At 45.9% G+C, this 16,381-nt stretch overlaps 2 protein-coding genes across 5 annotated transcripts in view; one reads left to right on the top strand and one right to left on the bottom strand.

The window, feature by feature from the left end:
- LOC139756311 (uncharacterized) overlaps nucleotides 1–5,394 on the top strand; it is a 58,757-nt gene extending 53,363 nt beyond the window's left edge. For 2 of the 4 annotated variants that reach the window (XM_071675610.1, XM_071675609.1), the window contains exons 6-8: nucleotides 521–727; nucleotides 1,697–1,892; nucleotides 2,942–5,394. In XM_071675610.1, coding sequence (XP_071531711.1) covers nucleotides 521–727; nucleotides 1,697–1,892; nucleotides 2,942–3,089 — 551 coding nt within the window. In that variant the 3' untranslated portion in view covers nucleotides 3,090–5,394. Of the gene's footprint in view, nucleotides 1–520; nucleotides 776–991; nucleotides 1,084–1,696; nucleotides 1,893–2,941 lie in introns of those variants that run through there. The other 2 variants (XM_071675611.1, XM_071675612.1) reach the window with 2 other exon arrangements.
- A 1,892-nt stretch (nucleotides 5,395–7,286) lies between these two features.
- LOC139756313 (uncharacterized) lies at nucleotides 7,287–15,479 on the bottom strand. The gene is made up of 8 exons (XM_071675613.1): nucleotides 15,276–15,479; nucleotides 12,758–12,912; nucleotides 11,550–11,721; nucleotides 10,358–10,534; nucleotides 9,435–9,676; nucleotides 8,794–9,003; nucleotides 8,175–8,367; nucleotides 7,287–7,809 (listed from the first exon to the last, which is right to left on the bottom strand). The coding sequence occupies exons 1-8, from the start codon at nucleotides 15,314–15,316 to the stop codon at nucleotides 7,662–7,664; spliced, it is 1,338 nt and encodes a 445-aa protein (XP_071531714.1). The 5' UTR covers nucleotides 15,317–15,479; the 3' UTR covers nucleotides 7,287–7,661.
- Nucleotides 15,480–16,381: the final 902 nt, after the last annotated feature.

Below are 16,381 nucleotides of genomic sequence, written 5' to 3'. Positions count from 1 at the left end.
TCCGGTGAAGGATGTGGCAAGGAAGGTCGTGTGTATGATAGGATGATTGGTCTTGTGAATGGCGTGGTCATGTTTACAATAGGTTTTCTGTATGGTAGGTCATGTGTACGATAACCCTTGGACAATAGCATGTCATGTGTCCGGTAAGTCTTGTGTATGGCTGGTCATGCTTACAGTAGGTCTTGTGTATGCCTGGTCATGTGTACGATAGCTCTTGTGTGTGTGGCCGATCATGTGCAGAGGCTGCTTATCAGAGGTTCTGGTGTGGCTAGTATGTGATAGTGATATAGATTTAGGTTTCTTAGATTCCATGTGAATATAAGAGAAACCTGCCGGAAACAGAGTGAAACCTCACTAACCCGCTGCTGCTGATGTTCATGGCATGGACGAGGCCCTGGCGATGGTTGCTTTGAGGGCAGACTCAGAGATACGTACTTTAGAGCAACGTCCTTGGTGTTTACTTTGTGGTGTCCCTCTGTCGAGGGAGAGCGTTAACTGCTGCCTTGACGCCCTCCTTCAGGAATCCTGGCGATGTACTTGCCGGTGGGAATAACGGGCTACGTCATGTACGGCAACGAGGTGGATAACAACATCCTGCAGGCGGTGGACCCCAGCATCCCTGTCATCGTGGCCATCGCCCTCGAGATCGTCAACCTCATGTGCACCTACATCATCAGCCTGAACCCCGTGGCCCAGTCTGTGGAGGAGATCCTCAGTATACCGGACAGTGAGTACCGCCACTACCCCACAGGTCTTGACCGCCACTACCCCACAGGTCTTGACCGCCACTACCCCACAGGTCTTGACCACCACTACCCCACAGGTCTTGACCACCACTACCCCACAGGTCTTGACCGCCACTACCCCACAGGTCTTGACCGCCACTACCCCACAGGTCTTGACCGCCACTACCCCACAGGTCTTGACCGCCACTACCCCACAGGTCTTGACCGCCACTACCCCACAGGTCTTGACCACCACTACCCCACAGGTCTTGACCGCCACTACCCCACAAGTTCTAACCACCACTACCCACAGGTTCTGACCACCACTTCCCACAGGTTCTGACCACCACTACCCCACAGATTCTGACTACCACTACCCACAGGTCCTGACCACCACTACCCCACAGGTCCTGACCACCACTTCCCACAGGTTCTGACCACCACTACCCCACAGGTTCTGACCACCACTTCCCACAGGTCCTGACCACTACTTCCCACAGGTCCTGACCATCACTACCCCCACCATCATCCCTACAGGTCCTGACCACCACTAGCCTCACCACCGTCCCTACAGATCCTGACCCCCCCCCCCCACCTAATCCCTACCATCATCCTTACAGATCCTAACCGCCACTACCCCTTCCATCATCCCCTCAGACCCTGACCGCCACTACCCCTTCTGTCATCCCCTCAGACCCTGACCGCCACTACCCCTTCTGTCATCCCCTCAGACCCTGACCGCCACTACCCCCCACACATTACCACTAGCACGTTGGACGGACAGTTATATAACAGAAGACATGATGATGTACGACGCTGTTACCTACTGGAGGATAGTCATAGCATCCTATGTTCATAATCTATATAGAGACATGGCATTCAGGCAGAGGCGACGCCCCAGCATCACCACGTCCGCGAGCAGACACACACACACCCCCAGTGACTCCCTCCACCATCCCGCCCCCACACAGATTTCGGCTGGAAGCGATGCCTGCTGCGAACGGCTATGGTAGTGCTGCAGATGATCATCTGTCTGGCGGTGCCGGATTTCGGGCTGATCCTCAACCTAATCGGTGGGTCGCTCATCACGCTCTGCACCTTCATCCTCCCGCCACTCATGTACATGAAGCTCATCGACCAGAAGAGTGAACCCGGCTGGCCTGTGAGGTAACATCGCTGCTGTTCAACTTTCTCGTTTCGACAGGTTGTGGGTGACGGCAGCAGGCCAAGGCTAGGCTAGAGTAACATTCAAATGGTGTGTCGTCTAGCCCTGATGAGAGCCATTTCCCTTCCTATCCTCGGGACAGGACAAGGACAGGCATGGCGTACACCGTAGATGATAGCGTCATGACCAACCCCAATGAGTTCTGTCCATATAGATCGCTTTATTTCTTCAGGCCAGAGGGCCAGTATTACCCTCCCGGTTCCTTCAGTTCTGCCCCCCCCCCAAATCGGTGTTTGCCTAACCTCATTCCACAAACATTTGAAGACAGAGGACTATATTAACGAGGCGTTTGTTGTCCCCCTATAAAGCAATCAGGATTTCATATCATAAACGTTGAAGCTCAGCTTAGTTAGGTTAGGTTGGGAGTGCGGGCAAGTAATTAAAGTCGCGCTTTTCGTGCGTCTTACAGACTGGTGTCGCGTAGAACAGTAGTCGCTGCTTAGATTATAAACTGTTCCAATATAGTCCCTGTGGCCTACTGTGTTCTAATATGGTCCTTGTAGCCTATCATGTTCCATTATGGCCCTTGTAGTCTACTGTGTTTCAATATGATCCTTTTAACCTAATATGTTCCAACATGGTCCTTGTAGCCAACAGTGTTTCACTATGTTCCTTGCAGCCTACTGATATTCCCATATGGTCCTTGTCACCTTTATTTCAGTACGATCCTTGTAGCTTAATATTCTTTATCCTAATATGTTCCGATACGATCCTTGTATCTATTAGTGTTCCAAAATGGCTCTTGTAGCTTATTAATGTTCCGAAATGGTCATTGTAGTTTCTCAATTTTCCAATATGGTCCTTGTAGCTTATCAGTGTTCCAATGTGGTCCTTGTAGCTTATCAATGTTCCAATATGGTCCTTGTAGCGTATTGATATTCCAATATGGTCTTTGTAGCCTATTAATGTTCCAATATTTTCCTTGTAGCTTATTCAAGTTCCAACATGGACCGCGTAGCCTACTAATATGTCTCTCCTGCTTCCTCTCCAGGAGTATGCCACGGTGGGAGAGGATTTACCTGGTGGAGATCATGATTGTTGGAATTATCGGTGGCATCTCCTCCACCATCTCCGCCTTCCAGGCCATCATCACCGCCTCTCTGGATCAGTCCTGTTTCATCGAATTCGGTTGTTCTTAGACGGGGTCGTACTCCGTTGTGCTACTCCCACACTTTCCCTCCGACATGCCAGGAACTCGCTCGCTCCTCATTGGTTCCAGTGTGTCGCCAACGCTACGTTAAGATCAGTGACATTCCTCACTCCGACGTGGGTCCCATATCGCTCCGATGAACCAGAGATGTTCGTCTACAACCCCAGTATCCATCCCCCTGCAGCTTCCCGCCATCATTCCGGTGCCCCAGGAGCGTTCTGCCGTCACGCCCGTGTTCCAGGAGCGTTCCACCATCACTCCAGCGTCCCAACATCATTTCAGTGTCCCAGGAACGTTCTACCATCATGCCAGTGCCCAAGAAGCGTTCCATCATCACTTCAGTGCCCTACTGGCGTTCCACCAACCAGCCCGGTGCCTCAGGAACGTTCCCCAGCCACCCCAGTGTCATCATATTAGTGTGCCGATTGTATTGGTTCGTTTCACTGTCCCGGGAGCCTTCTGTCTCTTTAGTGCCCCAGTTGCAACCCAGAATTAGCAGTGTTCCAGTAGCAATCTCAGAAGTATCAGTGCTCCAGTACCATTCCAGAATTACCAGTGTTTCAGAAGCATCCCAGAATTACCAGTGTTCCAGTACCATTCCAGAATTACCAGTGTTCCATTCCAGTGTCCCAGTACCATTCCAGGATCATCACAAGTCGGCCAGTATCACTCAGGTTGTTAGGATCGATCCTCTGTCATTTTCCAAGGGTTTCAGCCCTTCGTGGACCTCTTGGATAACCCCAACACTTAGCAAGGATATATTCAACTGTTTTATGCAGTCAGCGGCACTGACCTTTGTGACCTGGAGTGTGAAAACTGATACTAACACTCAGCTGAATAAAAGATAAGTTTTATCAGGGGATGGAGGTGCCATTGTAAGAAAAGGTAAGTTGAAAACTTAAGACATTGTTGCGGACGTGGAGGGGTCACGAAGGAAACAGAAAAGACGTAAATATGAAGAGTATAGAAAACGTAGCACCTCGAAGACTAAAGTGGTCTTTGAACTGTCTTGAAAACCTCAAGATATTTTTTTTTTCTTCAATCAGTGGTTATAACGTGATGATGTTGACGGCCTTAATGACCCACCCCAACCCTGGCCTTTGTTGTTCAAGTCCTGTACCCTAAATAACCAATCACAGCCACCTCAACGCGTCTCCCGTCCAATTGAAAGCCTGGCAATCCATTTAATGAGATGATCCAACCAGCCGAAATTTCAAGACACCTCATCAGTCACTGCTCTTCTGTACACTCTACAGTGCTACTCGTTTATAAACAGTATGATATTGTACATTGTATAGTGTTGATTGTTCAGTACACTTTTGTACTCTTGATTGTACAGTGTTAAAGCTTTTACTTAATCCTCATTTATATTTTCGGTTTTTTTTTTTAGTTCATTGCATTGCAGTGTTGTACATTTACAGTGTCATTATTTCTCTTTTCTGCAACATTGTACATTCTACACTGTCATTAGCACACTGGTAAATTGTTGTACAGTGTCGTTCGTACATTACTTTCCTTTGGTGTGCAGTGTTATTGGTTTACTATACTGTCATAGCATGCATTGTAAAGTGCCATTTATTGCACTGCTATCATATACATTATACATGGTCATTCATTATACTGTTATAGTGTATATGGTGCAGAGGCATTCAGTACAGTGTACGGGGGTCATTCATTTTACTGCTATCGTGTACAGTTTACAGAGTCATTCATTATAGTGCAGTGTTGGATGGGTTATTCATTACACTATTATAGTATACATTATAGTGTTATTCGTTATATTGCTGTAGCGTACGCTGTACAGTGTCAATCACGCTACTTCATTGTATATTGGACAATGTTATTCATCACATTGTTACTCTGTGCAGTGTATGGTATTGTTAATTTCTTACTCACAGTTGTACACTGTACGATAATATAAGCTCATTAGAGTGCTATGTTGTACATGGCATAGTCTTAGTAGCTCATTGCATTATTACATAGTACACTGTGCAGGGTTATCAGTTCATTCCATATGTACATAGTACAATGTACAGTGTTATTCGTTCATTTTATATATAAATAGTATTTTGTACTGTTCTTAGTCCATTACATTAGTACATTGCAGTGTTATTACAGTTCATTACATTAGTACACAGTAAGTTGTGCATTATTACTTCACTACATGAGTACATAGTACGTTGTATAACGTAATTAATATATTTCATTAGTATATATTACATTAGTTATTAGTTCATTACATTGTAACAAATTACCATGTACATTGTTATGTTCAGTAAATATTGTACAAAGTACATGTATAGTGTTATCAGTTCATTACGTTATTCAGTAACTCATTATACAGTGTTAGATATTTTACAAAATACATTGTATAGTATTATCAGTTCATTACGTTATCCAGTAGCACATTGTACAGTGTTATTCACTCGTACAGTACATTGTACATTCTTACTGGGTCACACTGCTCGTAAGAAGAAAGATACTAAATGTTTAGTCCTCGTTCATCGCCTTCAATCCGTGTTCATCCTTCCCTTCACTCGCTTGCAGGTATCATGTTCCGTGCCATCCATAACAGCGTTGCACGACTCGTCCCACTGAGCTATCCATCATCAAGGCCGTTTGAGAACCTGTCTCAAAAACTGTCTTGCAGTTAGAAAATTGGCGCCGATTCGAATTACGGTTCAAGGATAGGAAGTCGCGTATTCTTAGGTATTTTGAAGGCGACCGCAGTCGCTTGGTTCAGTGTGCATTCATGCACACTCTCCAGGTCTATGTCGTCCTAGGACTTTCAGTCTGGTGGGGGTTTTTTTCAGTAAAAAGCGTGTCCATAGTATTTCTCAGAGGGTAAGAGAGGAAGGCTGATGAAGACTAATCCTCACAAGACTCCAGTGAATCTATTTAAAGCATATATATATACTGGGGTCGACGTGCTCTCAATGTGAAGCATGTGAAGCGTCTGGGATAAAGCATGGAAAGTTCTGTGGGGCCTGGCTGTGGAATGGGAGCTGTGGTTTCGGTGCATTATACATGACAGCTAGAGACTGAGTGTGAACGAATGTGGCCTTTGTCGTCTTTTCCTAGCGCTACCTCGCGTGCTGGGGGAGGGGGTTATCATTTCATGTGTGGCGAGGTGGCGACGGGAATGAATAAAGGCCGCAAGTATGAAGTATGTATATGTGTATATATGCATATTTTTGTGTATGTATATGTAGGTATACGTTGAAATGTATAGGTATGTATATGTGCGTGTGTGGACGTGTATGGATATACATGTGTATGTGGGTGGGTTGGGCCATTTTTTCGTCTGCTTCCTTGCGCTACCTCGCTAATGCAGGAGACAACGACAAATTATGGTATATATATATATATATATATATATATATATATATATATATATATATATATATATATATATATATATATATATATATATATATCCGTTCATTCAGAAGTCTGATAAGACGATTATGATGTTGTCGTGGTTCACCCACCTTGATAAACATTTCTCAGAAGTATCTTATCCTGACGCGTAACACACGTGATCGGGATCGCAAAAGTTCTCCTCTGAATGATAAGAAAAAAATATGTATTCACAAAGTTTTACTACTTTTTTTTTGTTATACTAATATAGCATCTATAAATACAGTAATATATGTCCATGTTATGACTTATGAACTGACACAGTTTCCTCCGATGTGATATATTTCATGATTATCTTCGCTGCTTTCTTGACAAAGTCAAGACGTATTACGACATCTGTGCCCCTCCCTTGCAGCCAGGGACATCCTTAGCTCGGGCGTTGCTACTGATGTAACGTAACCCTGTCTCAAGACCCCAGTGAGTCACTTCCCACTCGACGTGCACCATTTTTACGACCCCCTGAGTACGACGGTACGACCCGGGTAGGATGGCCTCAGTGCCTTTCACTTGACCCTTTAAGGGCAAGGTGCTGCTATCATACACTTCGGATACACCTTTATGCTCAAGGGGCGTACCGTCATACTCATGGGCCATACTATCGTACCTAAGGGTCGTACCGTCGTACTCAAGGGTCGTACCGTCGTACTCAAGGGTCGTGCCGTTGTACTCAAGGGTTGTACCGTCGTACTCAAGAGTCATGACGTCTTACTCAAGGTTCGTGCCGTCGTACTCAAGGGTTGTACCGTCGTACTCAAGGGTTGTGCCGTTGTACTGAAGGGTCGTACCGTCGTACACAAGGGTTGTGCCGTCGTACTCAAGGGTTGTGCCGTTGTACTCAAGGGTCGTACCGTCGCACACAAGGGTTGTGCCGTCGTACTCAAGGTTTGTGCCGTTGTACTCAAGGGTCGTACCGTCGTACACGAGTTGTGCCGTCGTACTCAAGGGTTGTGCCGTCGTACTCAAGGGTCGCACCGTCGCACACAAGAGTTGTGCCGTCGTACTCAAGGGCTGTGCCGTTATACTCTAAGGTTGTGCCGTTGTACTCAAGGGTCGCACCGTCGTGGCCGAGCTGGTCCGTTTTAAAGCCGGAGGGCAGCTCCATCAGACCTCACACAGTCTAGGGTCCTTCACACACACACACTTATAAGCTGAAGTCGATGAAGCAGGATAGGCCTATGGAGTTAGGGCTGAGGATCTCCTTGAAGGCGACGACGGTGGTGGTGACACCGCCCACTACACCCACCGCGACGATCATCCACAGCAACACCCGCTCCCACACCTCGATCTCTCTGAGAGGTGCGGGGAGAGAGAAAGAGGGGAGGGAGAAAATGAAGTAATTGCTCGTTCAGGAACGGGGCACTAGAGCTATTATCTGTGATGAGACTTTACCATGGAGCAAGAAGGATGGTAAGATCGAGTGATAACTATAGGAAAAGGGAGCCTATATGTACGAAACATTATGACCGGGAGACGTTGTGAAGGATTGAAATGGCAAAATAGACAGTGGTTATCATTATACACAACTGTATGTTAGAACGTACATGGAGTTATCCTTGTCTTAGCAACGACAGCAAACTATTGACTCAAAGCGAAGGCTCTGGCATCCGCAAGACACCAGACAGACGCTCCATAACAAGAGCTGACCAATATTTACCTCTTAGGCCAGTTAGGGTTCTTCACGTCCACGAGCTTCGCGTACATAAGAGGCGGGAGGACGAAGGAGCAGATGGTGATGGTGGAGCCGCCGATCAGGTTCAGGATCTTCCCGAAGTCCGGGACAGCCAGACCGATCACCACTTCGAACACCAAGATGGCCGACCGTATCAGGCATCGCTTCCATCCGAACTCTGCCAAGAGGTTGACATTACCTTGGACCAAGCTATAGCTTAAGATAGAGAGGCTGTAGTTTCGTTCAAGAGGAGTGGTTGAAATTACGTAGTATATGGACGAGAAGGCTAGCAGCATAATTTACCATTTTATGTTCATAAAAGATACGAACGCGTTAATTGTTTACACCACGTTAACGGACATAGATGCGAGAGTTAAAAGATGATCAACAAGTTATCAAAAAAGATGATTAACAAGTTATCTTTATACATAAACCTTCTTATTTGCAAGAAATTATCATCAAGTGGTTTTTAAAGCAAGAAAGTTGATGAGGAAGAAAGAGGTAAAGCCAATATGTTCACTAGGCTCGACCTCAACACCTCGATAGCTCAGTTGGTAGAGCGGTGGACTCTGTAGAGGTTGCAAAAAACAGCTCCCCGACTCACTCATCTCAATACCGGCCATGTCCTCAAACATCTGACCGATCGGGTTGAAGCTGATGATGTATGTCCCCAGGAGGTTGATGACTTCCATGACTATGGCCGCCTTAACGATGCCCTTCGACGTGTCCACCGTCAGCAGAATGTTGTCGCCCACGTCGATCCCTTGTACCGCGTACCCTGCCGCTGTCACCGGCAGGTACAACGACAGAATCGCTGGAGAAGGAACAAAGGAAGTTGATGGACCGGGTAGGTTTGGCAAGGTACAGAAATTGTCTACAAGAGGCTTAGAGTGAGATGGTATACAGTGTAACTGTGGCACTGTCTAATTATGGTTGTTTGGTAATACAAGGAGGTACTGTTCAGAAAGTAATTGGAGATTTCACAAGGAGGCAAGAGACAAAGCAATGAGACAGGGGCTATGGGAATAACATGTGGTGCAGGAAGTTACCGTCCAATCTGACGGTTTCGGTACGTTAGTTTGTGTCTAGACAGATGGCTAGCTATAGCACAGACCGGTCGTTACGAAGTAAATGAGTGGTAAGGGAACAAACAAGTAATCATACGGCATATACAGGCAGTTCTGTCACTGTCTGTATTTCCTGGGGAAACGTATCTCATTGACCCACTTCATGGATGAACCTTACCAGCGAAACCGAAGACGACGCTCTTGCCGAACTGTGAGCGGTCTCTCATATCGTTCTGGATGGTCGGGAACGCCGAAGCGCCTCCGAAGGCGAAGAGGATGGCCCCGAAGCCGAGGGCGAAGCTGGAAACGGTGGGGTTCTGGTAGAAGGGGTTCGGGTGTTTGGGCTGCTCGATCAGGACCTCGACGAAGATGACGACGCAAGCCAGGACCGTCGACACCACCGCCAACACAGACGCCTGCCTGCAACAACAACAACGCCGAGCGGTACAGGGAGACTCGTAGCGCAGTTACGTGTCCCTCAGTTACGTGCGGGGAGGGAGGTGTACGCTCGTGGGGTCTCGTCTCTTGAACCTTATTATCATATGACTTTTTAACCTTAGATACAGTGTTGTATGCCTGTATGATACAATCATCAAAAAAAAGAATCGTTTAAGATGGAATATAGGATTTTATGAATATCATAGACTAGAAATGGGGGCTGAGAACCTTTAGCTCTGCAAAATTTGATTTTCACCAGATACGCGACGTGGATGTATCCCCATACTCCTCTCCGTCGGTGTAGGGCTTAAAGGTAATGATAACAGATAGATAGACAGGTGGCTATAAGGATAGACGTAAGAAATTACATGAACGTGTGCTACAATGCCACACTCTACAGTCATGAGACCTTACAAGGACTGGATTTGTTTTAGAGTTCGAATTGGAAAAGAAAACCGTTTGTCTTTTGTCGAGCGACAGTTTAACCCAACGTCTGCGCTCGTCAAAGACAGGGATTGTCTCGAGCCATTAGCCTGACGTGAGTGTCCTCAGCTTACCTGGTTGTGGCCTAAGTTTACACGAGTCTTTTAGCCAGTTTTACCTCAACATCCTTAGCCTAAGGGATGCCAGCCAGCACTGTCTCACGTCCTGCTGGAAGCTTACCAGAAGTCCTTCGGCGTTCCCAGCCAGGTGCAGGGCATGAGGACAGCCCCACAAACCAGGACCCACTGACAGGTGGACAGCTGGGTCACAAGAGCCGCCATGAAAGACGCCAGCAAGATGAGGAAGACTGTCGTGCCGCCCACCAGGGTGATTGCCACACAGAGCATTGTGATGCGCCTGCCAGGGGTAGGACTCCGTCAGGAGGATAGCTCGTGAGGTACACAGAATAGGAAACAATAATGATGATTGTAAAAGTGTACGTCCCAAATGAAAAAATACTGTTTGTTAATTCATTATGAGTACTGATCCGCATTAGTTATTTGCAATTACAATATAACAAGAGTTCCTCTGCTAGGCATGTAAATTTTATGTTCGAGAATCATGCTGTTGCATTTTTGGAATATCTAAGCAATTACAGTGATTTTAAGAACTTTCACTTTGAAATAGATCATTTTTTCAGCTTAATTTAGACGCTCATCAATCATTCATTGTGCATTTGTATTTAAGAATTTGAATAAAAAAAAATTATATATATATATATATATATATATATATATATATATATATATATATATATATATATATATATATATATGGATGATGTGGCAGTTAAGTGTATAAACTGGGATCGTGGTGTATCCAGTGGGACTGAAAACAGGAGCACCTAGTCGAGTTGTGTGCTGAAAAAGGACTGGTTACTGGGGGAAATCTTGGTGTAAGAAAAGGTCCATATACATAGGTGAGTACAGTGCTGTTCACTGAGCGTTATTAGAAATACGTGCTAACAGACAGGCATGTGCCGAGATAGGCAGCATAAATGGGATGTCTAATCATTTCGTGATGACAGCGAGCGTGAAAGTTTGCAACCTTCAGAAAAAGAGGAGATAACACACACTTGACAGAAGGGGTGAAAGTGAGCGAGCATGTAAACCAGGCGTGCGTGTAGATACCAAGAAAGACTGGGTGAAGAGTGGCATAAAGTGAGAGTTAATGAAACAAGGAATGAGCAAGAAAACAGGAAGGTATTTAGGGAAGCAGTGCTTACGTGTGTGGCATGCTACCCAGTGTGTGTGTGTCTGTGTCTGTGTGTCTTGTGTGTGTGTACAAACAAACCTGAATAATATATGATGATCCAAGTATAAAAAATGAAGTAAATGAAAAAAAAAAGAGAAAATCCTGGACACTTCCTGACCTGCCATGTATGCCGAGTGCCCTATAGGCTATTTCCATGTAAGGCTGACGGCAGGCGCCCTTGTACTGCTCGGGCCACCGCTCCTCCAGGATCACCCACGACCTGCCCAGCCGCGTGCCGGAGAACCCGACGCCCACGCAGAACACAACCATCATGATCAGACCGAGCCATCCTGTGGAGGAAGGAGGTCAGAGAAGACCTGTATGAGGGAGGATGGGTTGGCCCCGGGAAGTGACGGAGCCACAGGAGCCTTCTGCAGCCATACTGACCCACAGAACCCATCTGAAGCCAAGGGCCGTGTCTGTAGCCAGAAACGTGTCTCATGGAACAACGGAAACAGACTCCCTCATCTTTCTATACATCGACAACACTATTGTGGCCTTTGGTATGACCCTTACCGGTCAAGCCAAAGGTCAAAGACCCTCACACGATGCATTATACCTAGCACCAACACACTCATTCACACACACGCACACACACACACACACACACACACACCAAGATAGTATCTGGATTAAAAAAAGCTGAGTTACCGGGAAAAGTGGAAGGCTTTTAGATTGTCCACCATGGAAGAGAGAAAAGTGAGAGGTGATCTGATCATAGTCTTTAAAGTTTTTAAAGCAATGCGATGATGTACATGGTGAACAGCTCTTCAAAAGATGCGTGGAGGAATGAAATAACCTGAGTTATGAGACAGTGAATGTGAACAACATACACAAGTTCAAAAGGCTGTATAATGGTGGAGAAATTCAGAGACGGGGCCACGCGAGTGTACAACTCCCTCATACGTAACGTACACGTTTCGGGTAAATAACAAATAGGTAATTACCCACATATACTTAAGAGAGAAGACAAGACGCAGCCAGCCTGATTCATTGGAGGAAGAAGGAGTGACACACCTAGAGATGGTCGGAACACTCAGGGACGATGCCGCTGTATTACTCACACAACAATATTGACACACAAGGCACGGTGCCGCACCCCAGCGACACACACACACACACACAACACGCACAGAAACAAAAGTGATTCTGTACTTAGCGACGCAACACTAAGAATACAGTTAAATTAGCGTACATATTAGGGGCGCAACACAAGGAACACAGTTATCATGCCACAGTTAGGGTAGCCAACACTAGGAACACATGTGAGTTATCATACCACAGTTAGGGTAGCCTAGCACGAGGAACACTGGTGAGTTATCATACCACAGTTGGCGACGGCATTGGGTAGCGAGAGGAAGCCAGCACCAGCCATCTGAGCCACGAGGAAGAAAGCCGTCATGGCAAAGCCGAGACCCTTCTGCTCCCCTTCCTCGCCCTTTGCTCCTGCAGGTGCCGACGCCTCCTCCATACTCATCTTACTGCGGGAGTGGAAGGAACATTGTTGGTTATAATGGCTCTCAGGAGTTTGATGGTCGCTCATCCAGATACACAGACTGAAAACGTCGGACATAAGTGTTAGAAATTAAGGTGAGGGGACCCAGGCTTGCACCTGCCGTGGTAAGGGAGGTCAAGAGCCGCGCGCCGACACTCGTCAGGTCTTGTTCGATCAACAGTACCTGGAAAGCCGGACTGCACCTAGCGGCCCACTGGTGCAAGGAGCTCAACTCCATCCGGCCAGGAACTGCGTAAAAGAATATTTCTCAACTAATATATATATATATATATATATATATATATATATATATGATACGAATTCCGTTTAACCTCTTCAGCAAGAGATTACGAGCTGTCCAACAGGACGGTGCAATTCTAAGGTATGATAAACAATGTCAGAGGCCAGACCATTCTACGCAAGGGTCGTATCGTACTCAGGGAGTCAGTAATACGTAGTCGGTGGTTAAATCGAACACCGTGCGTGAAAACCTGCTGATATGGTCCCGCATCACAGGGCTAGACCTGTCGAAGGTCCGTAAAAGACAAAGAAAGAGACCTCAGCTCCGCCGGGATCATCCCGACCCAAGCCTGAGCAACCCTAGTGGTGCATTGATGATAGACAGGCAATTCCTCGTAGCAGGAGGCCAAACAGGTGAAGAGTCGGATATAGTTATGGGGAATCTGGCGGTTCATATTCGAGGCAGAAGAGCGAAGTCATAAGGGAAGAGAGATTTTGAGCCAGATGGCGAGGAAAGGCAAGATCTGTGAGACCAACGGCAGGTATTTTTGTACTAAGTTAATCACAAATACATTCCTCAGATCTGGAACGATGATAAAGGATTATAGTTTTTGATTTGGTGGTGCAGAGGGAACGCAACCGTGGACAATTGAGTTTCTGAAGGGGAAGAAAAACAACGAAAGACGTCAACAGACGGTGTTCTGGAGTAGGGAGGTTGAACTTGAGACTTCGAATGCTGCAGAGAGGAATAGAAAACGAGCCGGTGTGAGGAGCAGCGTTAGAAGAGACGAAGCAAACCCTGACACGGGTGATGGATGGCCAAGGTGGCCCCGAGAACCATCCAGCTCTCCTCGAACGGTGGCGCCTCTCCACTTCGGCTCCTGAGAATCATGGGACGGGTCCGCTGCTTTGGGGAGAGGAGAGAGAGAGAGAGAGAGAGAGAGAGAGAGAGAGAGAGAAACCTAGAGTAGGGATTAAGAAGCAATGTGCGTTACGTGTTGGCAGGTGTTGTGTATGAGATGGAGTGGATGTGGGTTTACGGACTGGAGCATACATTGGGTCAGGGTTGGGAACGTGACAAACAACGCAGTGTTGTTTCACTGGGTTGTTATCATTAACCTTCCTGATACTCCGACGGTAGTACATCCTCAGACGTTGGATACCCGCCATAGATAAACATGCTGACACAATACGCGAGATAGACTATCAGCCATTATTAAGAAATAAAGAAGTGAAGATTCCAAAACCCTAATGGTATATATACATATTCTGTGGCGGTGTTCAGTGTTACTTCAGCCACTCGTCCGTCCGTCCAGTGTTGCCGCAGCAGTCCAACGGTAGGAGTATCACGATGTAAAGAATGAATACCCGAAAGCTCTTGCCAAAAATGCCTATGGGGATTCCCACACCCGGGATCCCTGTTGACCTTAAAGTGTGTATTTACTCATTCTTTCTAGGTACCCTAGCCAGGGCCTATGAGGGAGGGGGCGGTGCAGGGGGTACATCGTACTCGAGCCCGAGGGTCCAAAAGGGGGCCCCGTGAATTTCCTGGGATCTCAGAAAATGTTTGCATATGGCTAATGGAGAAGGAAAGGGGACCCCGAATGAAACGTTGTACCCCCAGATAAAATTCCTCTCAGAGGCCCTGACCCTCGCACATCTAGATGGCCATGAGACATTCCTCCTCCGAGAATGAGTTCATTTATCTTTAACCTTGAGACACATTCTCCAGCCATGTTAACTCCATTATACCTGACGTAATACGAGCAAGTTACACCTTATGACTAACGGTCATGACTAGCGGTGGGCGACACGGGCAGGCTCTCAGACATCAGAAGGGTTAGCATGATCCATTCTCAACCTCCCTCGACCCATGGCTGGCTTCACCATCTTCCTGTTTCCTTCATCATTCTAAACTTGTTGGATCCCACAGATACTCCACAAGCCTTGTTTGTAAATCGGAATTATCATACTCATGCGATTCGATTTTTTTTCTTCAGTACTTTTCGTATTCGGGTTTGAACTGAACAGTGTATTTTCATATGGAGGCAGAGTAGCAAGTTAAGCAAAAGAAACCTAAATGAAAAAAAAGAACGTTAAAAAACTTACTTAATTTCAGAAACGGTTGAGACTGTTGATCCTTGAGACATGGTGGACGAACGGCTATGTAGATGACCAACCCTCAGAATATCGCATGAGTTATGTAACCCTTAAGAAAATATCAATAATATTCAGAAGTCGCCTAACATGGAGGTTAAAAGTCTTGGTCTGCTTAGGAGGACTGTGAGGGACCTACTGGCTCGAACTCTTTACATGAATCGATTTCTTATTCTTATCGACAACGCTGCCACGCTGTATGTTCAGAGGCTGATAAAACACGATTATTGTCTTTCTTTGTGGTCGTAGGTAAGGCTTCAGGTGGACGCCTCGCGAGGAAAATGACGCACAAGTGACTCACATAGGTCCTCGAGTGCATGATGCAGAGCACCCGATAACGCCATTCCATATGGATGTTCGAGGTCATCTTCGACCAGTTATTGTACAACGTCTTCTCAAAGTCTCGTTTGGATCCTCGACTTAAGCCTCGTATATTTATTATCCGTTGGATGCCATTAGGACAGCAAAATCATAAAAGAAAAACATTTTTCACTTAGTTTTCGTTCGAAATTGCTCTGCACCGAAATCTGTCAATGTTTATTCAAATGTAAAAACCTTGATCTTATTTTTGGTTAATCTTCAACACACTTGTTTTCTTTGACAAGTAAACACAGTCATGATATTTTGACTTTGTAGGTCCAGAGGGTTGGAGAGAAAACTGAGAATAATTCTATCTAGACTGTTGGCTTGAGGGATTAGGTTTAAGGAGGTGGAGTACTTAGGAAGGTTTGCTGCAGAGCTTGGAGTGGTGAAACAAGACAAGGTCACAAAAAGAGAACAAAATGTACAAGGAATAGATAAAGAGAGTGTACTATTGTTCTCCCCAAGTGTTCTTTAAACATTATTTATTTTACATCTGCATTTCCTTACACACACACACACACACACACACACACACACACACATACTATATATATATATATATATATATATATATATATATATATATATATATATATATATATATATATATGCACTTACCACTGTTACTCAATACCAATGCATTCTCGTCACAGACGCACGTACATACATCACTACACTTTAAGAGATGTGAGAAA

The sequence above is a fragment of the Panulirus ornatus genome, chromosome 21, assembly GCF_036320965.1.
Source record: "Panulirus ornatus isolate Po-2019 chromosome 21, ASM3632096v1, whole genome shotgun sequence".
Classification (NCBI taxonomy): Eukaryota; Metazoa; Arthropoda; class Malacostraca; order Decapoda; family Palinuridae; genus Panulirus; species Panulirus ornatus.
The sequence above is the reverse complement of the archived record's forward strand: the minus strand, read 5'-3'. Positions and strand labels throughout refer to the sequence as shown.

Coding starts and splice junctions, on each gene's coding strand:
- LOC139756313 (XM_071675613.1), bottom strand. CDS start 15,316: ATGTCTCAAGGATCAACAGTCTCAACCGTTTCTGAAATTAA. Junction 12,913..15,275: donor TCAACCGTTTCTGAAATTAA/GTAAGTTTTTTA, acceptor CCACTCCCGCAG/TAAGATGAGTATGGAGGAGG. Junction 11,722..12,757: donor CAATGCCGTCGCCAACTGTG/GTATGATAACTC, acceptor CTTCCTCCACAG/GATGGCTCGGTCTGATCATG.